Source organism: Tachypleus tridentatus, chromosome 13 (genome assembly GCF_004210375.1).
Source record: "Tachypleus tridentatus isolate NWPU-2018 chromosome 13, ASM421037v1, whole genome shotgun sequence".
Classification (NCBI taxonomy): domain Eukaryota; kingdom Metazoa; phylum Arthropoda; class Merostomata; order Xiphosura; family Limulidae; genus Tachypleus; species Tachypleus tridentatus.
Window position 1 is genome coordinate 222,378,712 of NC_134837.1, and position 26,471 is coordinate 222,405,182.

The following is a 26,471-nucleotide window of genomic DNA, read 5'->3' on the forward strand; positions in this document are numbered from 1 at the left end:
TCTTATTTGTATAAAAACACACGTTCCATTTCTAGAGCTTTTCCCTGTGACTAATTATGATGTGATTTCAAATTGACCAAATCAGTTGTTTGCTATAAATTACCCCAAAGTACTTGAACCATCTTTATCAGCAACTTTTTTGGAAAAGTAAACCAGACTAATATTTATCACAGTATTTTTGGAACCATAGTTGGTTTGGTTGTTCACGAGCGTTGGGTCAAAACTTTATTAGAATTAAAAAGTAAGATGATGTGTAATGTACTTACCTTTGTTATCTTAACTTTGTTTGGTGATAAAAAATATTTATCATTTCAAAAGTTATAAATATCAGGCACCACATTACCAAGTAACTCAGCTATAAGACTAAGGACCTACGACGCTAAAACTCTGATCTCGATACCAACACAGTGTAGAGCACACAAAATTTATTGTGTAGCATTATGTTTATCAAAAAACAAATTAGATATCAGGTAGTAAAACTGCACACGATTGAGAAGGTAATATCCCGTTTCTTTTTTCATATGCAAATAGAAGTTTAATAGTGAATTGTTCATCACAAACTGCTATACATGATATTGTGTTCTTTTATTATTACTAAGTTCAATGGCGCTACGTATAATCTAGTGGATCAGTAGTCTAAATTCAGTAGGTCTAAAATTTGTTATATAAATCACGTAAATTGTTTACCTCAAATCACTTACCAGGATGTATTTCATTCAGTACCAACATTTATAATAATACATTTAAAGTATTAATTTTTACACGTGTTTGTGTTCAAACTGAATAAGATGAATGTGACAAAAAGAGCATCTGAAACTTATGTGAATTTTATCACAAATTTTAGGCATATTAATAAATACTACCTGGCTATCTTTTAACATTTGAACTGCAACTTGTAGTTAGAACCGACCCTGGACAAAATTGTGACCCGTGATTATCTTGTGCGGGTGCGTACATTACATCACCCTCTCAAAGAGCCCATTCTTCGTTTAGTAGTTTAAATTACAGTAATGTATCATATTTTAAAGCTTTAATGTCTTGCTATTCACACAAAAATACATATTTATAAAGATACAAGTTGTCTTTAGCCTTTAATTAACAATCACAACGCTTATTCAAGATGGTTAGAAGGATGACAATTCGATATAAATTCATGTATATGCAATGCTGTGAATGGAAATCATGCGTATAAAGTGGAGTTAAATATGCAGTTTGATACAAAAACTGTACATCACCACAAATTTCTTCAGTACTATCTTTACAGCTGTTCGAAGTGTCCACCATTGATATCTTGACACAATGCCATTTTTCTTCTTCGATTATGCTCAGAAAATTTAATGAATAAACCCTCTAAGTCAATATTATGTTAACATGAGCATATGTACAATAAATACAAATAGAACAATATTATAAGCAAATACAATGAACACTTTACATATATTTTATTATATAGTACTAAGTCACGAATAATCGACAATCCATTACCGCTGATTAAAACACATCAATATGTCGGATAGAATATGCAAACCTAATTAAATCCGAAACAATAAATATAATATTATATACAAGTTGTACTTCCTCTGAGCCTCCGAAAGTGTTCTGTTTCAAGAGTAATAAAACAAAAATTAAGAGTACCGAATATTTTTATTTCTTGCTTTTAAGTTCACATGTCATGTCTGCTGTAAACTACAGAGTGCATAAGTTAATTTGTTTGTTTTGGAATTTCGCACAAAGCTATTCGAGGGCTATCTGTGCTAGCCGTCCCTAATTTAGCAGTGCTCGCCTTTTCAACAGTGGGGAAGTTATAATGTGTCAGTCAATCCCACTATTCGTTGGTAAACGAGTAGCCCAAGAGTTGTCGGTGGGTGGTGGTGACTAGCTGCCTTCCCTCTAGTCTTATACTGCTAAATTAGGGACAGCTAGTGCAAATAGCCCTCATGTAGCTTTGCACGAAATTCAGAAAACACACCAAACCTTTCGGTGGACCCAGCAGATCGCCCGATGTGGCTTTGCTGTAATAAAATATACACTCACAATACTCACATGAATCCTCTGTGTTGTTTTTTTTAATTTTTAAGATAATTTTATTACCTTTATAGTATACCATTTAGTTATAAAATATAAATAGGCTGTGAAAAAGGGAAATTGTGAAATTGAAACTTTACCATAACTTTTGTTTTAAATAATATATAGAATCACATAAAATTTTAGTCATGTGATGTCGAATAGCTAGACCAAACCAATCGATGAGTGCGGGGAGGGGGTAGAAGACATTTGTGCTCGTCGTTTTAGTTAAACGTTATTAAGATTAATTAAATAAAAATGTTAGAGTGTTACTTCAATGTAGATAGTGGTTATCTTGAAGGTTTGGTAAGAGGATTTAAAACAGGGATTTTAAAACACGCCGATTATTTAAATCTCGTACAATGTGAAACTCTGGAAGGTGAGAAACTAAGTGTTATCGACGGTATTGATAATGAATAAATGATACTGGTGACTATCATCATACATCATAATATAATTAATATTTATTACTATTAATAATTATAGAAGCATGTATATATCTAAATAAATAGCCTAATATTAGAATTTCCTATCTAAGCAGTAATAATATTTATAGTTTAATGTTATTAGAGCGTGTGTAAATCTATTGTACTTGTATGATGTAAATAATACTAAACTATGTTACTGGTATGAAAAGAATATTACATTAACTTTATTCGAATTTCAACTGTTGTTTAGTGTTGTTTTAACCTGGGTTGATTTGCAATTTGATTTGAATATCACTTTCATGCTTTAAAAAAAATTGAAAGATGTGCTTATGACTTTTTAAAATCAGTTTTCTATACTTTGAGTTGCAGTAGTAATGCTGTTATTTGTACCTTGCATGTTAGTGAGAGCTCATTTGTAAGTGACAAAAGGATAATGGCAATGTTAATAAATGTGATATGGTAGAAAATCAATTTTAATCAGTGTAAAGTTATCCATATGTGGCAAAGAAAGTTGGAAAAGACTCACTTATATGAGAGAAAGAATTGTGGTAGTGAAGAAGCAAAGAGTATATAAGCAATTCAGTGTTGGTAAAACTGAAAAGTCATATACTAAGTATTTAGCTGTAGTAAAGAGAAATTGTTCTTAATTATTTTGAAAGGAATATTAAAGTTAAGAGAAAAAAAAGTTGTGTAACTTTCTTTAAGGCATATGAAATCTAATTTAGAGTATTATGTTTAGGGACTTTAGTTTTACTACAAGGATAATTACATTGCTGGACATAAAACTGAATGGACTATCAGAGTGATGCCAGAGTTAATTATAATCAATTTATGCCATTAAGAAAAGCCGAGAGATTTGAGCTTGTTTAACTTAGAGAAAAGAACAATTAAAAACTTCATTTAGGTTAAACGTACAAAAGATTTTGTGAATAGTCTGTTTAATTAGTATAATAGATGTTGTATTTTATAACAGACACTATTTTATTCATGAAGTACCATGTTTGGTCTAATTAAATATTAAAGTTTGTAGCTAAATAAAAGTGTCGTAAGAATAAAAAAAACATACAGTTTATCTTATTGTTAGTGGATATTTTTACAAAGAGCCAAGACTTTTAGTGTTGGATTTAGTTGCATAATATGTTAAAATTATATTAAACAATATTTACTAATCAAATTCAGTATTAATTAGCAGTTTCCGCTGATCAAATCCACCAAACTATTTTGTCCCCAGCATAATTTGGATGTCCAGTTCCTGGATGTATGATTGATTTGTATACATGCCCATTTAGCAGATTGGTTTATACAGTATGCTCTTCCATTTTACCATGGATAAGAAGCTGTATTCCCAATAACACTTGGTTTGTGGATTGGGGTTGACAGGCTGTGTATGGTCTGTGGCACCATTATCTATTTACAATTTAGAGGACTATAGATGGTTCTTTCACAGTGTTTGTTCTATGGGATTAATCTTCTGCTATACTGTGATGTAGATTCAGACCCAACTGTTTACCTTTTCCTTTTTAGTTGTGCTCCTTCCACTTTCTGCCTGTGTGTATGCAACACCTATTTATTTATCAGATGCAGAGAGTGCCTGGTGTAGAAGTGGTGCAATCAACATGTATTTCTCTCCCTATGGAATTCACACCTTATGGGTGTTCTCTGGATGCTTTTGAAGGATACTTCTTTTGTGTCTTTCACAACTATCCTTTTTCCTATTCAATTTGGGATTCTAACTATACATGAGAATGGATTTCCTATACCGAAAATCTTTTTCTAACAAGTATTTAACTCCTCTAACACTTCCTGCTCTTTCTTCCTATTGAAAACTGGCATTTTTTTGGTTTTTCTGCCTCATCGTGGAGTGATAACTCCATAGAATCACATAAAAAGAGATGCGGGTGTCAGAAAGGTGTGTTACATACCTATTGGTTGAGGGTTGTTACATGATGATTTACATCTGGGACTCAACCATATGGGAGTGCAAAGCTTGTGACATATGAAAAAAATTTTGCATATAAAGGGCAAATATGAACACAAATAATTATACATGTGAAAGGAGCTAAGTAACTATTGGAAATATATTTTCAGTATGAGAAAATAATAATTTTTGTGTTTATTTATGCATATATGTATTATATTTTAATAACAGTTACTGCAGCAATGGATAGTTAATGGCTACATGAAAATTAAAATATTTTGGGTTTACATTGATTTTGTAGATCTCAAGTTACATCTGCAGAGCACGGACTATGGCAGTTTCCTGGCAAATGAAGCTAGTCCTCTAACTGTATCGGTTATTGATGACAAACTTCGAGAAAAGTTGGTTATAGAATTTCAGCATATCAGAAATCATGCAGTGGAGCCACTCTCTACATTTTTAGACTACATAACGTATGTATGCCTCAGTAATTACACCTTTACTGAACAAAAATATCCATTTAATAATTTTATAATAAAGAACGTGAAGTCTGGTGATGAAAACATAAATGTTAATTATGTAAAAAACATTTTCTTTTTTGGTATTTTAAATTTGGAGTACACTTATTACATGATCATATGAGACCAAATAAGAATGTTTTGATGTTTGCAAAACATCAAGAAGCTTAGGTCATATGTGCATATATAGACTGATGTACATTGCAGTATCTAGTCAGAACATGAGATCTGACACAGTACATTACTTATGCTCACAAAAATAGCTATTCTCAATCAGTGCTACCCCCTGTATGCAAAAGATCTTTTGCACATGCAATAAGTTTTGAATCTCCCACATCTGGAATTAGCATCTACTTCTATCCAGTTTTTCTGGATAACAGACCACGCTGGTATTTGCAGGAACGAGCTCGTCGACACCGCAGCTAAATCTACCTGCTCTGGCACTATCACCGCTGTGCCTATTCCATACATGGATTATGGTCCTGTATTAAAGACTTGGCTCTGTGTCAGCTGGCAGTCGATTTGGACTGAGAAATGCAAAATCAAACTTTTCCAAACAAAACCCTGTATTGGACTTTGGCCGTCTTGCTTTTGTAAGAATCAGAAAGAGGATGTTGTTTTGACTAGACTACGCATTGGTCACAGTTTTTTTAACTCATTGTTTTCATTTACCTGGAACTGATGCATCAATATGTAGTCTGTGTAACACTCAGGTCACAATAAGTCACCTTTTAATCTATTGTTAGGACTTTCAATGACTCTCAAGGTTTTTCCCGTAACATTAGACCATGTTATTGGTGATGGTGGCACTGTCAACCTTGGAAATGTTTATAGTTTTTTTAAAGGCCATTAATTTTTTTAATGCTATTTAAGTTTTTTTAATTTATACATCAAACCTTTTTTAATGTGATTCCCTTTTAAGAATCATAGTCCATCTGGTTCAATTTGAAATTAGAAAATGGCCGTAACATCAATTAACTTGAAATCAGGACTGGGAAGGCCAACTTCAGGTGACTAACACTGCTGTTTGAACTACCTATTTGTCATCCTGGTGAGTTATAATTAAAATTTTGCTGCAAGTCTTTTAAAACTTTTATTACTTTACTTTTTGAAAATGGCCATAATGTCAAATAACTCGGAACTAGGACTGGAAAGGACAACTTCAGGTGACTGACGGTAGTTCTTGTACTTACCTGTTAGTCTTCCTGGCAGGTTATGATAATTATCATTATGCTACAGAAATTCCTTTATGACTTCTCTTACTGTAGTTTCTCTTTTAACATTGTAGACTAGATGTGAACATTGGTTTTATGCTATTTATGTTTTTAAATGCTGTTTTGTTTTACTTTCATTTCCTTTTATGAATTTTACTACATTTACTATACTTTTACATTTTTACCAGATATGACTCTGTGAGCTCTGCCATGTTTGTTGTGGTACAGTGGTTGCATGCAGGATCTCCTTTACATCTTCTGTGGTCAGTGGTGAATTGTATGCCATTTCTCATGCCCTGGATCTTGTAGAAGCTATGCAGTACACAAACTGTATTGTTAATACTAACTCTCATAGCTCTCTACTGGCCCTGTAATTGCTTCACATTAATACTCACCCTCTTCTTGTTGATATTCAAAACTGACTGGCCCATTTCTCTTTATCATCTACTTCTATCTAGTTTTTTATCTTATACCAGTCCACATCAGTATTTGTGGGAAGGAGCTCACTGACACTGCAGTTAAGTTTGTCTGCTCTGGTACCATCACTCCCATGCCTGTTTCATACATGGACTATGGCCTTGTATTCAAGGCTTGGCATCACATCAGTTGTCAGTTGGCTTGGAGTGAGCAACATGATAATAAGCTTTTCTAGATAAAACCTTCTTGAACTTTGGTCATCTTATTTATGTAAGGATTGGAAAGAGGAAGCTGTCCTAACTAAACTGTGCATTGGCCACTGGTTTTTAGCTAATTGTTTTCTTTTATCTGGAACTGATGTACCAATGTATAGTCTGTGTAACACTGAAGTTACAATAGCCCACATTTTACTGTTGTGCTGTCGTTATGACCATGAGCGACGGAACCAATTTAGATATGTTTACCCGTGATGTTGGGCAGTTCGTGACACTGCCCACCTTACAAATGTTTAAAAATTTTTTTTTTTAAGATCCATTGGCCTTTCTAAATCTGTTAAAGTTTTTATCAGATGTTGGGTCACTGTTCTTGTTTTAACTTTATTTCCATTTATTCTTAATAATACTTTTATTGTTATTTTATTTTTTTATCAGTTGTTTGTGCCATAACACATCAAACAGCAATAATGACCTTCTCTTTTACTTTATGGATTCTGCTCTGTGATAAGTGTTGCCTGTTCAAGTATGCTTAAACTGGTAAAAGCCACACTGTGAAGCCTCGATGAGTTAACCATTATAATTCCATGGCCACTTAATGCACACTGCAGAGATGGGGTATTTCACAAGATCACTTTTAGATTTCTTTCAGTAATAGGTTTCCTTCATAAGTTTGCCCATCCCAGACAATACTCATTCATGGACTACATGAATAAGACAGAAGAGGATAGCTATTCATCACTGCCATGCTGTCTTTGAACAATCAGTTATGGTATTCTTTTCAGTGCTATGGGTGGCCATAAAACCCTATTCTATCTTGGGTATTATCATTCTTCCAGACTTTTCACCTCACTATTTTCATTTTTATTTTCAAGTGGAGTTTGAGAGCTCTTACTGCTTTTCAGTCTTAAGCTCGTGGGGTGGGTGACTGTGGAAGCATTCTCCTGAATGTGATAATGAAAACAAAATAATACATAAAAGAGTTTATAAAGCCATTCAGTTGAGAGTAGGGGAGTGGCATTCTGCTCTGGTAGATAGAGATATCCTTCATGATATAACACGAGACTGAGCTGTCAAAACTGCAGTTATTCCCCATCCTTTGGTATCTCTTCCTACTCCCATGTGGGTGTCTGTTCCTAGTAGCTGGGTTTTGGATTTGGAATTGAACCAATCAGCATAAGACCTTACACAAGTTTGGCAGATGTCTCTATTCCTTCAGTTATTTCTACTCTTGTTACTCCATTATTGCAGTGAGTCATGGTGGAAGTACTTGCAGATTACTACAGTTTTTCACCTTTTGCTGTCCCTTGATGATTATTATTCTGAGGATATTTGTGCACCTTGTCATTATATATTTGAGTTAGATTGTTTACATTACACTGACATTTTGTTGATGCTAGAAGTTCCTGGATTCATCATTCAGTTTCTCACATTGTTATAAAACAAAGACATGCCAATTCCTTATATTTATCCATTTCATTGTGTTTAGTAAAAGTTAATAGAAGGTTTCATTTTTTAACCATCACTTTTGAAAAAAATTTTTTAATCTTAAATTTTTTGTGAAAAAAATGTTAAGTCAGTTTTATTGATTACATCAATTTTACCTTAAATAACCTTATTGATGAACAAAAACCAAGAGCAAAACTAGTGATTTCCAAAAATCTTAATCACTTTTCACATTCTAAAGTTTGTTACAGTTACAACAAAATACTTTCAAGTTCCACATTTTTCTCTAATCCTATTTGGACTGGTGAGTACCTTATTGGTGTTGAGAGAACATATGTATGTCAGATTTCAAACTTTAAGTGAAAACAATAATTCTAATTATATTCCAACAATTTTTAGCTTAAAATATTTTAGAATGGATATTTTGTCATTGCATTTAGTTACTGTAATCTAGGAAGTAGAATGAAGAAAGGTTCACATTTGTTATTTCAGCACAGCTCCAAGGAGTTTTGCATGAACAAAATGTGATTGTAGTTTTATTATACTTTATCTGAAAAAGAATAGCTTTATATTTACTAAGAAGCTCTTACCCATTGAGATAACATTATCCATTTCTTAAATTTCAAGCCTTTGTCTTTTTCTTCAAATTTTTTTTTGTACATACATTAGTTATTATTCTTATGATATCTTATCAAGTGATTTAACCATTTAATTATAAAACTCAGATTTGGAAACGGTTATATAGATAATTTCAGTGTGATTGGGTACAGCAATAATGACTTTTCATGTCCTAGTAAAGTAAGTAAAGTGGTTTGCACCTTTAGCAAAAGTTTATGGTTTAGTTAGAAAGTTGCTAATAAGAGTTCTTTTAGCATTGACAAAAACCATTCAGTGGGAATTTTTGAAGGTTTATGAAATAAATGCAGAGCTGGAGAATTTCTTTGTAGTTTATTTTGATGTTTTTCACTTGATAAAATGTTAAAATCTGTGAAAATCTGGATAAGAAGACTTTTGATGAACTTGTTTAGGTTTAGTGATTCCAGTGGATGACAGCAGGATATGCTTGTAACTCAAATCCTTATTTATTTAATATTAATTTTATGTTTATCATATTCAAGCAAGTTACACAAATATATTGTATAATTAACTAATTAACCCTAGATGCACTGCTGAGTCAAAGTTCTCTAAAGTTACATTCAAAATTTAATTAAACAACTTTATCATCAAGGTTTGTCAATAAATTTTAAATTGAAACATATCTTGTAATTTATAACATTTTCTGAAATCTAATATCTTAAATTCAAGAGAAAATGTTAATTATAAATTGTCACTTTTCTGTATCGTGAAATCTGAGCTTCAATTTTTCCATTTCACAATATTTTAAAATCAAAAATGGACTGCTGAGGTAATTAGAAAAACAAACTACATATGCTAACAGGGCATTATGTAAAATGTGAACCTCCTACTTGCTTGAATTGCTGAGAAAAAAAATATATTTATAACTCTTATCAGTGAAGGTCCTCTAATCTTTTCAGCTTTTTATTTTATATTGATTGACTTACAGTCTATGTTAGAGAAGAGAACTGACAACATTCAGTTGTAAACTCTCTTTATTAACCTGAAGATGATGTTAAAAGGTTGATATATTTTTCTGTACTTTATTTTAATTAAAGTTTTAATACTCATACCAACCATCTTTAGAATACATTTCTTCAAGTGGGTTTCTGGACATCACTAAGAAATTATGATGACAATTGTGTAATCATGAATTTGGTTGAATTGGCTAAGTCCATAGGGAGAGAATTGAAGTCAGACAAAAATAATCAACTGTAATAAACTGTTATAGCTTGAGTATCATTTACAAATTAGCATACAGAACCAGTATGCTTGCTAAACATGTTGATTAAATTGTATTTAAAAATGTGTAAAGATTTTAAATCTTTATAATAGTTTCATTCAGAATATCCTAATAGTTATTATTTCACCGTGAAACAACATTGTTTCTGAAAACATACCTCATTTCTACACACAAAACAGCTTGATTGCCTATGAGCTTTGCATGTTAGTAGTATTGAGTTATCTTTCGCTGAAAAAATGTGCTTAACGTAAACTACATTATGTTGTGATAGTCCTCCAGCAATAGAAGGGCAATACAACCTCCTCATAGAGTAACTTACCTGAAGCACTTGTAATTAAACTTCATTCATTTCCTCTGTATTGCCTAGAATGAATGTGTCACAAAATTGTTAATAATTTACTTGAGATTTGTGATAATTTGTGTCTGAATTAACTTTTATTTTAGTTCACTTAGTTTAGAGATCATGTTTTACATATACAATGTGTTTTTTGTCTTACTGTTATGAATACTCAAGTGACAGTAACTTGAGCATCTCCATAATAGTGATGATGTTACTAATACAGGACCAGTGTCTACTGTGGGTTCATTGTTTGTGGAGGATGTAAAAGTAGTTGTTCAACATGCTATGGGTTCCTTCTTGCATACTGAGCATCCTTCTCCTTTCTATTCAGTGGATTCTCTGTTTCTGTAATTTTAAGATAACATGGATGTGACAATATATTGACCAGCTATTTCTCCTGCCAGTGTTTATTCTAGGCACAGCCTTCCAAGCTAATCAATATTTGGTTAATATGGGCAGGTTCTGCAACTCCCATTTCACTAGGGATCAGCCTTCACTACTTCACTTTCTACTTGCACATTGCACTAGGTTCATTTCCGTTTTTTGGATTCTGACTTTCCTCAAACCATTCATTCCTTTAGACCTTGCACATGTGCACCTTCTTCAGCAAACATTATAGGATAAGTGAAACCGTTTTTTGGATCCATTGTCCTTGATTGTGTCTCCTATTTCTTAACAAAATCCCAGTCTCTCTACAGGTGTTTCCCTTTGGGATAAGTGTCTGAGTGACAACATGAGTTCATGGAGGAGCAATTTATTTGCTGTCATTGTGGCATATTCCCATTTCCTCCATTCTTCTCATAGATCAGTTGATTGTGATCCACTCTAACAATTCTACATTTATTTTGTATATAAGCTGTCAAGGGATACCTTTTTCAGGATTCTTCTTCCATACATTGGACTTGCTGCTTCAAGTTTATTTCTATCAGGCTCATCTCATGATTTATCATGTGCCAGGAGCCCTGAATCTGATAGTAGATCACCTTTCTCAACCAGACAAGATTCTGCATATAGAGTTATCTCTTCACCATCAAGTTTTTTCATGGATTTTCTCTTGACTTACCTCTCATTGATGTCTTCACCACTCATCTCAACATCAAACTTCTCTTCTTCTGGTTCACAGCTCTTAATTCTTTAGCTCTGGTGGTTGGTGTTCTCAAGAATAATGTTTTTAATGTATGCCTACACTGTTCTTTATCTTATTTTTCATGTCTTTGTTTTAATGTTACACTCCTGATTAGTTTATGTTAGTGGCACATCTCTGATTTCCTTTGCTTCATAAGTTAGAACCAATGCCCCCTTTTCCTATGTGTCATTTTTGCTTTCACCTGCTCTAACAACACACACATTCCACATTCTTCAACTCTGTCTGTCAACATGAGTTGTGGTTTTTCATTATTGGTTCATTTGCCACTACCTTCTTCTGAGCTATTTTTGGTCCACATTTCAGCTTTTTCACATGTTTGTTCAACCATCAATTGTTTGTTTCCATTATTGCTAGTTATTGGGTAGTTTTATGAACTACATTTCACATTTCCTATCAGCAAATTTTTTTTTTTATTCTTCTTCCTTCTTCACTTTGTTCAGAATCTTATTTCTTCAGTAACCCCTTCATCCTATTTTGTTGTTTAACTGGGACCTTGATATAATTTTACATGCTCTTATATGTGCTCCATTTACACTTTTGATTACATGTTCCTTATAACTTCTGTTTTCAAAGATGTATTTGCATCTTTTCCTTGCCTATCATATGAATGTATACGCTGTTAATGCTTCCTGCATTCTCTTTTATCATAATTACTTCTCTGTTCTGACCAGACCTTTTTCTATAGGACTTCAATTGCTTGAAAATGTGATTATTTTTTCTCTCATCTTTATGTTTATTCAGACTTGGATCATCTGTTATGTCTAATTTGGATTGTTCAATATTTCTTGGCAAGTACCACCTACCTTTTGTAGGGTTCCTGCCCTCATTTGTTTCTCCTTTAAGACCCCTCTTTGCCCATGGACTTTGCTCTTTTATCTTTACAGGATGACATTGTGCACTAGCACAATTCATATTGAAGGTATATTTTAGATGAGAGTTAGCTCAAAGCTAGTAGCATTCAAATCTCGCAAGAATTAGCTATTCTGTGGAAGTTATGAGTATTTACTGAAAATATGTTTTCAGGGAAGGAAAATGTTAACTTCTGTACTTGTATTTAACTTCATACTTAAGAGCATATTTTGTATTGCAAATCATGAAAAATACTTATCGTATTCTTAATAAACAATTTTGAATATTAAATCTAATATCACGTAATGCAATTATTTTATATGCCAATATTCAAACAATACAATAAGCCTATTGTGATCAAAATAATCAAAACTGTAATAGTTTTCCATTCGTACTTCTCTTCATTTGCCCATTTTACATTCCAAATCACATGTGAAAAAATGTTGTTTCCAATCCATATTTTGTCCCCCATATGACACTGGCCAAGGGTACTTTCTGTCAATACCAGAACTTCAGTTGGGTTGGATGATGAAAGATATGGAGAACAAAATATAAATCTGAAATACCATTTTTATACATTGTTGATTTGGAACCCAAAATGCACAAAGTAACAGTAATGTGGAAAGACAAGTTTATGTGATTTTTCAATTCACAAATTTTAGACCTAGTATTTCATGAAGCTTTTTCAACTTGTAAAATGAAAATGCAAAAGATACACCATAAATATCCAGTGTTGTAACAAATAAGAAAAGAATTATGTTAAGGAAGTCAGAGAAGGTCACAATTTATTTAAAAAAAAATATGGTATTCTCACATGCATTACTTCAAAGCTCATTGTTATATATAAGATTAAGATACACAAAATTAAGTTCTAATGTATCAAGTGGTAAAGACCAATACATTGTAGCAGAAATATTACAAAATTGTTTATTTTCTGAAGAAAAGTAATATTTCACAAAAAACATAACTCTCATTCCAGAGACAAAAAGTTTTGATTTTTGGTAATTGTTGAGTAATACAATTATTACATTAAATTGAAGTTGAAGTATTAAGCTTTCTTTGTAAAATTTTAAAAACCAATTAATAGAATTTGAAACTACTATCCAACCACCTGCCAAATGTGGATTGTTTTTACCTGCTTATGAACTTGTCTTAATTGCACATCTGTTTTTGTTGCTTTTGTTGTTCTTGTCTTGACTTTTAAATCAAAAATAATTCTGCTTGTTCTCTAGGATTTGTTCCCTATATATTTATATGTATACACATACTGTATACTTTGTTTTGCATAATATATTAAGGATTAGCTTCAGATACATTACTGTTTACACTGTCTGACCTTATGGTATTGTAGTTAGTCTATTGAGCATATTGAACTTGGCTTTGAAGGTCATTGTTCTGAGTGAGAGACCAACTGTCATCAAAAGCCATTAAGTTTTTTTATAAATATTGTAATTTTTTAGTGAAACAAGAATGAAGTTCATGTTTTAATTCACTTAATGAAATAAAGTATATTGAAATCTGTGTTGAAAGGTTATCACTTCTGCTAAAGATTATAGATTCTTATAACTGGTTAATTTGATTTAATCAGTCTGCAATTTATTTTAACTATTTATGAATTTCATTTGAGTAAGCTATGTAGAATGATTGTCGTGTTTTAAAGAAAATCTGGGAGGCCCCCGGACCCCCCCTAGTCAGGCGTGGTTGCGCCACGCTGTGGCGCCTCTGGCGCCAGGCTATATACCTTTTCCTCTTTTTTACATAAATGTCATTGGCATGCCTGTAAACTAAAGAAGGGATGTTAGGTTTAAATTTGTTAAGAAATTATCATCCCTTGAGCACATTGTGCTCAGTATTTTTTATCCTCATGTAATTTTTCTTTCTCTGATTTTATCACTACAGACTCTCTTCCTAGTCTTTTATTACCTAGGAGCATGTGATATGAACAACTACTGGTGAAACTCATTTCTTAAAATAGCTATAGGTAAAGCTTAAATATCAGTATTATATATTGAGAAGTAATTTGAAGTGTTGTTGGAGAATGTATGATTATATGTATCTCCTGAAGATGATACTGAACATGAGTGGGGCCACTTACTAAAATCACACCCAGCTGAATATTTTTTTTTTTCCTTTACTGTATAGCTTGACTGAAATTGAGCAATCATTTGTAAAATTAATGCCTTTTGATGTATCTCAAAACACAGAAGCATATGAAACATGGATAAGGGAAAATTGAGCTATTGAAGCTTAGCATTATCCTGGGCTGTATAACTTGCTAGCATATATATAATTTCAAGAGGGATAGAGCCTAGCAGAACATTACAGTTTATAGAGTCTCTAATGAATAAATAAAGTTTTTTGTTCATTTCCTAAATCAATTGGATGATCATATGGCTTCCTAATCACTGGGACACTAAACAAGGTTTTAAACTGAAATACTTTAATGTGTGAATGAAGCTAAGTGATACTAATAATAAAGTAATTTTATACAATGGGAAGTTAACAAACAAAAGTAGTCAAAGATTGAATTTGTAAAGAATAACTTATTTTTTAAACAGAATTGAGATTCTAGTATGTTCATTCAATAATAAAATTGGATAGCTCATCTTCAGTGTGTGCATTTAGGTTGCATTAGAAATACACAAGATCATACAGACAGGTCATGTGGTTTTCTCAAGCCTTTGGGGTTGTTTTCATTTGCACCTAGTGCAAATGGACACTGATGCACCACTTGCATCTGTGAGGATGCAGCAGTAGCAACAAACTGTTTCTCTTAGAAGTTACAAGGGGGACAAGGAGCTGACTAGTTAATATGTTTTTGTACTTCTTAAATGTTGTTGGTAAAATAACAGTTTCTTCTTAAAAATTTTACAAATATTGTTTGTTAGACATGGAAAATGAATATCTGAAGGGGTATATCAATTTCAGAACCTCTGTATTAAAGGTATCCAGACAGTTAAAAAATGTAACAGAACAAACACATTTCATGCAATAAATTCTGTATGGGACACATTTTAAACATTTTGTGTGTGTTATTCCACCAAAGAAAGTTTATCATTTTTTAAGAATAGCTATGAATTATTAGAAATTTTTCTTGTGAAAAAATAATATATTTACTTTGAAATATTTCAGCTACAGTTATATGATTGACAACATCATCTTGCTGATCACAGGAACTCTCCACCAAAGACCAATATCAGAGCTTATTCCAAAATGTCATCCATTAGGAAGCTTTGATCAGATGGAAGCCATTCATATTGCTGCCACTCCTGCTGAGCTGTATAATGCTGTATTAGTAGACACTCCTTTGGGTAGGTATTTTTGTTTTAAATTAAGAATAGAAGAAGGTTCATTCACTAGACAGAAATTCAGTGATAGTTTTAAGCATTCAAAATTTCATCAAACAGCATTTAAACAGTGTCAGATTTTTTCTTTTTTTGTTTAGCAGGATCTATTATGTATAACGATTAAATAAAATCTATCGAATGGCTAGTGTACTAGTGTTATGATATAATAAGTATAATACATAAAATTTCTGGTAATGCTAATAATTTTAATGCTTAATTAGGGAATGATTTTATGTTAAAAAGACTATGGTTATTAACCTTCTTGGAAAATAGGAAAATAACCATCACATAAAGATTAATTTTGCATAAGTCAACTGCATTTCTTTTAACTCTTTTGCTATGAACTCAGTTTATTTGACCTAAATCTTGACCCCAAATTGACCTTTAGTTTCCATAATATAAGTTTTAATGTTTTTTGTATTTTCACAAAAATTTTTAAGCTTTCAATAAACATCACAAATCTTTTGTACACAAAAAATCAGATTTTTAAAGCTGTGTATATTTATAGACAAAAATCAGAATTTTTAATGAATTATATTTACTAAAAATTTCTCCTTAAATATATGGAGTCAAAGTGTTGACTAATTAAAATGCAAAGTGATTTTCTGTTAAGGTTAAAAATACCTTTCGTCATATAAAAATGTTTTCTAATTCCTATACAGTACATTGTCTCTTCTCACATAAATAGCTATATTTTACCTGTAGAATAAAATGGTTTTCAGTCAAATATAAACCAATAGTTATGGTCAAGTAATTGGTAAATTATGAAAATTAGCATTTTTGAAGGTTCAAACACTAATTTGGTAATGTGTTCCATTTCTTCAACAATCAAAATATACCTTCATTATAGACCTATACGTGAGAAAGAACCATTACCACAAATGCAAGCTGTACATAGTTAATTATTCATTGAAGGCATTATTGTGATTTTACCATAATTAATGGATGAATAAATATTGTAATGAAAGCATATTTTGTATAAAGATTATTCATGAGTGAAATCAGTAAAGTATACTCCAGATATTTTGTATATTGTAGCTCCTTTCTTTGTGGATTGTATCTCTGAGCAAGATCTGGATGAAATGAACATAGAAATAATCAGAAACACACTTTACAAGGTACATTCATCATCACATACACTTAATTTAAATAAAAATATTTATAGTATTTTTATAGTGTTCATAGTAATGTTTTATTCTTATTAGATAGTAGGGCAGGTTGATGTTATTTATTATACGTCTGTCTGCCTAGAATTAGAGTTGGACAGTTTAATAAAAATTACTGTTAGGGTGATTGTGAAAAAACAATAAACTAATTGCAATTATTCTAACAACTGACTAAACCAGTTGCTGTGAAAATAATCAACAAATCAGAATTATGGATAACTTGATTATCACCAAGTAATCAACTAATAGAAGTTAGGGTTCCCTTATTACTATTTTCAGTTTCTAAATATCAACGTTATTGAAATATTACCTTTGTGTTTTTTGTTGTTAAACACAAAGATATATAATGGGCTATCTCTTCTATTCTATATGGGTATTAAAACCTAAATTTTGCATAACAAAATATTTTTCAGCTTTGGACAGGCATGGACTGGAGATTGTAGGGGGGATTTTGTGATTTTGAGGGCCTGTGGTACAATTTCAATTGCCATCAAACTTGTTTCCTCACCTTTTCTGTATATAACAAAGCTACTTGGGACCACTTGCTTCTCTCACTAATTTTGAACTGGTGACTGAAGGAAAGGCAATTGCCTGGGAGTACTCGTAACCTGCTTAAGTGTTAAATATACAAGGTGTTTGGAAAGTCATTGTGCACTTATATATTTATTAACAGACATGTTTCAATACAGAATACAGGAGGTAAATTTGAATGACAATTATAAACAATGTTGAAAGTGACCCTGTTGGCATCAGTACAGGCCTGGATCCTTCTTATTTTGTTTCTAAACACTTCTATCAGTTGCTGGCTTGAAATAAACTGAATAAAATGTGGTTACACAACTGCACAGTGACTTTCTGAACACCCTGTATAATTGTGTGGCTGTTTTCTTCAATGTTATGAAATTAGTTGAGGATCTGAACCATTCTATGTTCTCCAGAAATTAACATATAAAACATCCAGATGTATATACATCACCAAATACTATTAAAAAGAAGCATTAGATACATGTTTTTATTTGATAAGGCAATTAATTATTATAAAAGGTTTTATAGTTTTCTGCAGTCAACACAAGTTAAGTCTACAGAAATCCAATTAAGGCCTCAGTGAATAACTGGTATTTTCTAAGATAATGACAATATGAATGTTAATTAAAAACTACTGCAGTAACTTTTCATGCCATTCCTTTTTCCAGATATTCTAACAATGTATTTAAGAGTGTAGATATTTGTTTCATCAAAGTTAATATTATTTTAAGACATTGACCTCTTATAACATGGATCTGTTATAGATTAGTTATTGCTTAAGAGTTAGAATTCTCATATTGTTGGTATCTAAAATGAATGTAAATGCAAGTACTTTAACTGTATAAGCTACTACTTAAAAACAATTCAAAATAGGTATTTGTTTATAAATGAACATTATAATTTTTTAATTGTAAATTTGACATATTTGTGTAAATTATTTTCATATCTATCACATAACTAAAACTGGTTGATTTAATTAAGCTAGCAATTACATTGATTAACATCACTGAAATATTATCATTTAATGGGTTCATTGATTTATTGATAAGCAGATACCACTGATTGTATAGCTCTAAATAGAATACAGTTTGTCATGAAAATTAAAACACTGGAAAAAAATCTTTGAGTATTTCTACTTTTTATTATTGATAATGATTTAATTTAGTAATTTATCAAAAAGTATTTTATTGTTTTGTAATTTAAATTTTCACACATTAACTTGTAATCATATACTGTAAATTTGATCAGTAGTATTTCAGATTATTTGATTTCTGTAGGGCTTATTGGTGTATAGAAAACATTTCTACACTAATGCTAATACTTGGAATAAATGGCTTTATAACACGCACACACACACGCACACAGACAGACACACGCACACAGACAGACACACGCACACAGACACACAACAACAACAACAAGGCTGGGCCTGGCCTAATGCTCGTGTAAATTAACTACTATTTGCTTTTAATACGTAGTATGAAGAGAAAAAATGTGTAATATTCTGAGTAATAGTGTTATGCCTTCAAAAATTAGTCACATTTTATTGTATGATTCTCCAAGCTCTCTGTCATTACAAAAAGAATTCAATGAAAGCACAATACAAAACATTGTAAAATAAAGCATACTGTATGATCAGATCTTGGTATATACATTTTAGATTTTGAATGGAATATGAAGTTCACCAATACATCATAATTGTAAATAAATTATTTTTTCATTCACTTAAGGCATATCTTGAAGCTTTTTTACAAGTTCTGTAAGGAGACAGGAGGAACAACAGCTGATGTTATGTGTGAAATCTTATCTGTAAGTGAAGAATGCATTAATGTCAGGTTACCAACTCTGTTTATATACCACACATAGTACTAATGGGGTCCATATGCTGCATTATATGAAGTAATTTTTTTGCTTGTTACAACATTCAATTTGAAGAACTTGCAGAAAGGGGGTTGGGATCACTTATTTTCTCTGTGAAATATATAAGAGAACTTAGCAATAACTGGTGGGCTTAATTGTAATTTTAATATACTTTTGTTTAAATTTTTGTGTTTGATTCACTTTTTGCTGAGGCCAATTTAATGAACAAAGTTAAGGAACTACATATACTTTGCTGCATAAATAGTTTGAGAAGTATGTTCAGAAAAGTTTATGGACTTCATCAGTAATTCTATAGTTAAGAAACATTAGAAACAGTTTGTTATTGTCTGAAAGTTTTTTTTCTTTTCCAATAGAAACATATTGTGCAAAACTAGGTTTGTAACAAATCAAAACTGTAACATGCTGATTGATTTCCTCTATCTGTAAAGTTGAAAAATAATATTAAGTAAGGGAACAGAGTTCACTTTTCCAGATTTCAAAGGATCACATCAGTATCAAGAATAGTTTGGATTTTGAAAAAAATATTTTCTTGTGTAATAAGTAAAAGTAAGGCTTTTTTTTTAGTGTACAAAATACTATTATAATCTGTATGGAGAATTACTATGAATATGGTAAAACTGAAAAGATGTTCATGTAGGATAGAAATGTAAGTTTTCTGTTGACAAAGCTGATGTAAGAAGTATCTTAGATATATCATTAAAATATGTAAATGTGCTTTTAATCATAAAAAATTTTGCTTTGCTGAATTGTTAAAGGGAACATCTATGTATATTTTTTAATGAAATTAGAAGTTAATCTTTCACATGTCGTTTAGTTTGAGGCTGATCGTCGAGCTTTTATCATCACCATCAACTCATTTGGAACAGAGTTAACAAAAGAAGACCGTTCTAAGCTTTATCCTCATTGTGGAAAGTTGTACCCAGATGGTCTGGCTGCTCTCTCGAAAGCTGATGACTATGAACAAGTTAGAGCTATTGCAGAGTACTATGCTGTAAGGAACTCTGAAATAAGAATTTTCACAATTGAAATTAGAAACTTATTCTGCCTAGACTTTTTTTCTGTAAATTTTGAAGTAAAACTATAATATTTTAGAATAACTTTGAATTTGTATTGCTTGTATGTAAAGTAAACAGTTCAGTTAAAAGTAGTTGTTAATGACTTGTTGGGAAGAAAAAGGTTATGATATAGCAGTGTAAAACATTGCAAAAATAATTTTAATCCATTATTAAACAATAGATTCAAAAGTATGAACAAATTGTTTAGTAAAGCCATATTGACAAGATAGTGAGTTATTCAAATTGACCAATATATGTGGTCATTCCACTTGACAGTTATCTCTGAAAGTAGGATAAAATTACTAAAAAAAAAAAGCATTATGGGTGTAAATATTTGAAATTAAGAGAGGGCAAGGTCCAATTAAATCCAAGTAATAAAATGTTTTATCTGACAATGTTACCTTAGTTCTTATGGTGTTCTATAGTTGTAAATAATTAATAAAGTAAAGTAAATTTGTATTTTAATTGATTTTTAAACAACAAAATAAAATTCAAAGTTGTTAACATAACCATGATATTTGAAAATGAATACAATGCACAACATAACTTTTAAAACACAAGACTTCCTGTGAGATGTATGGTCAAAATTGTATGTTAAATGTCTACAAGCTAATCAAAAAGAATAATAACTACTTGGATTTAACATTTGTAATTTGTCAAGTTAACTTTGATCAGTTGCAAAATATATGTACGTTGTAAGGATGAAGTATGTTTTTATTACACAGTATAAGACTGCCACACTAGCATAGAGTGAATGTAATTACTGCCTCACCAGGAAAGTGGTCATCTTTTAAACAAATCTAAAGGAGAACTGTAAATTGCAGATAATAAAACATTTAAGCTCTTTGGCTTGTGGATCATTCATGTTACTCTTTGTGCACATACTTTTTCTTCTCAAACCCCATTTGAAATACTTTACTTAACGGGACAACAAATTATATTCTAAAGTAAACAATTTCTCATTCTTTTCAAATTATTATCAGGTGCTTTTTATGATTTTAAGTTTATTAGAAAATAAATGCATATTTTTAAACCCAACATTTCAAACTATGGAGAAACAAAAAGTATTTAACAAATCTGTTTTTCTGAAACAAGTGTTCTTTACAGAGATCATTGAAATTTCTAACAGGATGAAATGTGGAATAAGTTCAGTTGTCCCTCCCATGTTACGGTAGTACAGAGATGAATTAAAACTTCTGTTTTCAGGAATATTGGACATTATTTGAGGGATCAGGTAACAATCCAGGAGAAAAAACTTTAGAAGACAAATTCTTCGAACATGAGGTATAGTATTCTATTTGGTTTAAGGAAATCATTACAAATACTTTTCCTTTCAAAATATATTACATTTTCCTTGTTCTTAAGTATACAAAATAGTTATGATGTCAGGGGCTGTATAATTTTTTGTTTTGATTTTGTAACTTTGTGCAAATACATTATTGAAAATTTTTCTTTAACTCTTTCAGAATGAACATCATTTTGTGGGGATGCCAGATTTTAATGAGTTACATTTACTATTTTCTTATCATGGTATATAAATAAGCTTGTATCTAGTAATCTAAGTTTTAACCATATACAAGTTTTAAGCTCTCAATTTTATAAGGCAATATTTTAAAAACTTCTTAATTTCCTCCTAGTGTAAAAATTATGGTATTTGCTTTGTTGGTATCCATTAATTTATTTACTTACCCCTCAAAGTCGTATGAAATTTAATGTAAATTACATAGTATAATGCTGTCATTGCTCAGAGATGGCATAAGTTTTATAGTTTTCAGTCTTATTTCATTACAGAGCCATAAAATAGAAAATCAGACTCTACTTGCCCCTTCTGCCACTAATGTCTTCTCAGTCATATTTAATACTACATTATTTATAAACAGTAGAAAGCCAGTCTATCAAATGAAAATTTATGTTGTTTTCTGTTGAGAGAATTGTTTATTTCATTTCCAGTTCAAATTTTATCACACAAGAAACTCAGGTACAAGCTTAGCTGGAATTTTAACAGCTCTTGTTGCATAGGGAGAAAGCCAGAAAAATTGTGAAAGTTACAAGAAATTGGCTGCTATTTGCTTTTTATTATTTTTTGTTACATAGTACATTTATTTAATTAACTCCCTCAATATGGGCATGAATTTGAGTAACCATGTGATCTCTTTGTATTTGTTGAAAGTCTATTAGAGATTTGATATTACTAACACTTTATAATATGTATATCTTCATAAAATTTGGCACACTTTTAGTAAACATGTCTTTCACATACAAGAGAAACATATTTTTTAGTGAAATACTTTTAGTAAACTAAAAAAAACCAAAAACAATTGTCCATGAAATAATGAAGTATTTGATTTGACTAGTCTGTGTGTAAAGTGATGTTCAGATTAAAAATACTCCTCATCATCTCAAAAATCTCATATTTCAGTTATGTAATCTCTAGAATGTACAACTTCATTTCAAATATGTTTTTGTTTTGTAAAACTATTTTATTTGCAATGTTCTCCACCATAACTCTGTACAAGGTTGGTCAGTTTGCACAACCACCAAAAACAAATCAAAATAAATCTAAATTATTTTTGCTTTCTACAATTACTTCATACGTAACAACATTTGTTTATCTGAAATAACTTTAAACTCATAATAGTTTGCATCTGTTTATAATGACATTTTATTGTTTTATTGCCCTTTGAATCATGTCTGACAACTGTTCATGCTATTATACGTTGGAAATCACTTTGAGAACATGCAGTTTTTGCTATGCTAGTGAATTACATTATCCACAAGCTGCTGACATGCCTCATAAAATATATTTATCACATTATCATTATTTAGATTTGCTTTTTTCTGTGTCTTCCTTTATTCTGTTGACTTCATTGGAAACCATTTTGGGATAATCTGCTTCAGTTCCTTTTCTTGTGTGATGTTTTGGGTTTTTCCTCAGTTGCTGAACCTTACTTGATGACTGAAAGGTCTTGGAGCAAATACTTAGATTTCCTTCTATCCACTGACATTGTGATTCATGCAGGGAAATTTACTTCTCAGTTATATAAAGGTACAACTGTGCCTTATCTTCCACAGTTGTTTGAACTATGTGATTTAGCCTATTGCCTTTAGGTGGAAGCATATTCCAACTCTTAAAGAATACATCTGCCTCTAGAAATTTGCAATCCTAGAGCAGATACTGTAGTTAACCTGAATAGATTATAACTTTCTAGTATTTGTCTCGCCTTTTATGGTCCTAAGTTATTTATTATCACTCTAAACGTTGTTGGAAGACTATTAGGTTTGATTCTACATTTTTCTTGTTTTTTGTGTCTCAACTTTCCTCAGTTCTAAAGGGGATAATAGTTTCACTTCTGTTCAAGGGTTATGCTGCTTGGTCAGAACATTATCATTAGAGTCTTTGACTTTTGTATGCTTATGGGGTCTGTGAGGGTGTGACTTCAAGAATTTTTTAAATATGGTAAATCATGACCAGAGATCTATGGGCACTACAGGTCTTTAAGTCAGGATTAGTAATTTGGTTTACATCTTTTCTACCATGATTTACCCAACCCATTGTGTTTCCTTCTCCCATAGGTCTTTGGATTTTAGAACTTCATTCCCAGACTATCTATTGGAGGTAGATATAGAGAGATAGATAGTCATGTCAGTTCTTCCAGGATTTTATTTCTGTTTGTTTGTTGGGTCCATGAAAACAGACTGATGTCCAGTCATCAATCTTTGTCATCTATATCAATTCCCGGTTGGCATTTTGTACTAGGATTGTGGATGTCCAAGTTTGTTATCTTCGAGTCTTATGTGCACATTGCCGTAGTGAAGGATGTATTGTCACTATAGTTGTTTTTGTGCACAAGGGTCGCATATGAATTTTGCTGAATCACATGATGTTTTGTTGTCACCTCTATTTCCTACGTCTGTTAACACATCATTCCATTGAGTGGTTATTGCTGACACCATTTTGTCAATTGTCAAAACATCACACTGGGATTATACTTTCAAAAACAACTAAGATAGCTTTCATTATCAGAGCTGAGACATCTGTTCATGCTTCAACACAATGTCATCAATTTCATTATTTTTTCATCACATATCTTGATCAGCCTCAGCTGACTCCCATCTAGCTATATGCTATGAAACATCAAGTCTGACTCTCACTCACCTATCCTTTTCTCACTGCATGGAAGGTTCTTTTTCTTTTGGGAATGTGGACATCACTCAAATCTCTCATGGCTTTGGGACAAGCACACAAGATATTTCTTAAGTGTTTTTTCTGTAACCATTAGATCATAAATGGTGATTCACTGGATTCCTCAGTTTCCTTATTTAAGATAATTTTTTCAATCACAAGGGGTGGTTAGATGGAACAATACTAATATATGGGATCCTCTGCTGCCAATACATCCAGAGATCCATCTCTTCCCAAGTGCCTCATTTCTGGGATGGATGCATATTTTAATAATCGGAAGTTTTAAGGGCTGTATACAGATGATGAGGCTTCCTTACACAATGATTTAGACATTCTTGCTCTTCAAAAGGTGATGTTTCTTGGTCTTGGCTTATTAACCCTAAGACTATTATAATGTGCATTTCCTATCAAGGAGGCATTTAATCCATGGCTCTTTATTTCCAAAGCTTGGACCTCCTATCATATCAGCTTAGTAACTTGCTATGTTCCACTGGTGATGACTTTGGCAGAAGGTTAGTTGCATCTACCCAAACAGATTCTCCCAGCAGAATAGATGCTGCATTGTGAGGTTTTTATTTTAGATTGGCTGTCACTTTGAAACACTGATTGGTGGATTGGTCACTCACTGGAACACCCCACTACTTGCAATCTTGTCTCCAGTACCTCACCCTCTGGTTTTGACAGTAGATGCATTCAATCAGGACTGGTAATAGTTACAACTCTAGGCCTTCTCTCTGTATTTTACCCACAGTGCTAGCTGTGATTCATTTCAACCCATTGTGAGGTCCTGCTTATAGCATCAGATTGGCAGATAAACCCTGGTTTATGTTTCTGTGGTACTTTCACAAGTGACCACCTTTTCAACTTCCTCTTTGGTCATCTCTGTGGAGGTATGGCATGGCCAGGTGGTTAAGGTATTCAACTTGTAATCTGAGAGTTGTGGGTTCAAATCCCCATCACACCAAACATGCTCACCCTTTTAGCCATGGAGGCGTTATAATGTTCTGGTCAATTCCACTAGTGAATCATTGATAAAAGAGTAGCCCAAGAGTTGGCAGTGGGTGCTGATGAATAGCTGCCTTCACTCTAGTCTTACACTGCTAAAGTAGGGATGGCTAGTACAGATAGCCCTTCTGTAGCTTTGTGCAAAATTCAAGAACCAAACAATGTTTGTGGAGGTAGCCATGATCTGATAATGTAAACCCAGCTATGCAGGCATAGAGGTTAGGCAGTCTTTCACATGGTCTTGAGGTTTACTTTCTAAAGTAGCCATGTATCTGTCTCAGTCTTTGTGTAATCCCAAGATGGACTTTAACTAATGAAATGGCACATATACTGGTAGTGGTTGAACCCTCTTCATTCAGAAGTTCTTACCATAATCTTTTAACCTGGCTTTTTGGCAAGAGGTTTGTACTTTTCACATTCACCTTAATAAAGTGGCCTAATCAGCTACCATTTGATACTCCAAAACAAAAATTATTTGAGTCCTCAGTACTCTCCTACTTTCTCAAGCCACTTTAGGTCTTTTGTCCAAAATGAATATTCCAGTTACCTAACTGGTGGATTATGGTTACGTTACATACTCTTTCTCAACACCCATTTATGACCTTAGCTTTATGTGCCATGTATCCGCTTTCTCTGAAGTTTTATCGTTTGTTGCTGCTGACCTACAAACATCATGAATCAGAGTGGTTTGTGCTGTTTCTGCACAGGAAGCTTTATCATTCCACCTACATTATCAGACTGGTTTTTCTTCCTTAAGACACTGTCAGCCAGAAATGGGGTTAAATCCTGTTCACCAATTCATCTCATCATTGTTTCTCACTTCTATAACTGATTAGATTTCAATTGTTTATGTTGAATGAAGGTCTTGAAGTTTTTGTCCACCTTACTAATGCCTTTA

At 32.1% G+C, this 26,471-nt stretch overlaps 1 protein-coding gene and 1 long non-coding RNA gene across 2 annotated transcripts in view; one reads left to right on the forward strand and one right to left on the reverse strand.

Moving 5' to 3' along the window:
* The first annotated feature begins 2,206 nt into the window (after positions 1–2,206).
* LOC143237041 (V-type proton ATPase subunit d-like) overlaps positions 2,207–26,471 on the forward strand; it is a 28,885-nt gene continuing 4,620 nt past the window's right edge. Inside the window, 8 exon segments of the mRNA XM_076475877.1 lie at positions 2,207–2,443; positions 4,712–4,883; positions 15,544–15,722; positions 16,797–16,876; positions 19,180–19,194; positions 19,196–19,258; positions 20,145–20,321; positions 21,592–21,669. Of these exon segments, the coding sequence (XP_076331992.1) occupies positions 2,323–2,443; positions 4,712–4,883; positions 15,544–15,722; positions 16,797–16,876; positions 19,180–19,194; positions 19,196–19,258; positions 20,145–20,321; positions 21,592–21,669 (885 nt within the window). The 5' untranslated portion in view covers positions 2,207–2,322.
* The window catches only part of LOC143237043 (uncharacterized), a 35,262-nt gene continuing 28,989 nt past the window's right edge, over positions 20,199–26,471 (reverse strand). The window contains exon 4 of the long non-coding RNA XR_013019849.1: positions 20,199–20,331. This is a non-coding gene — a long non-coding RNA (uncharacterized LOC143237043). The remainder of the gene's footprint in view (positions 20,332–26,471) is intronic.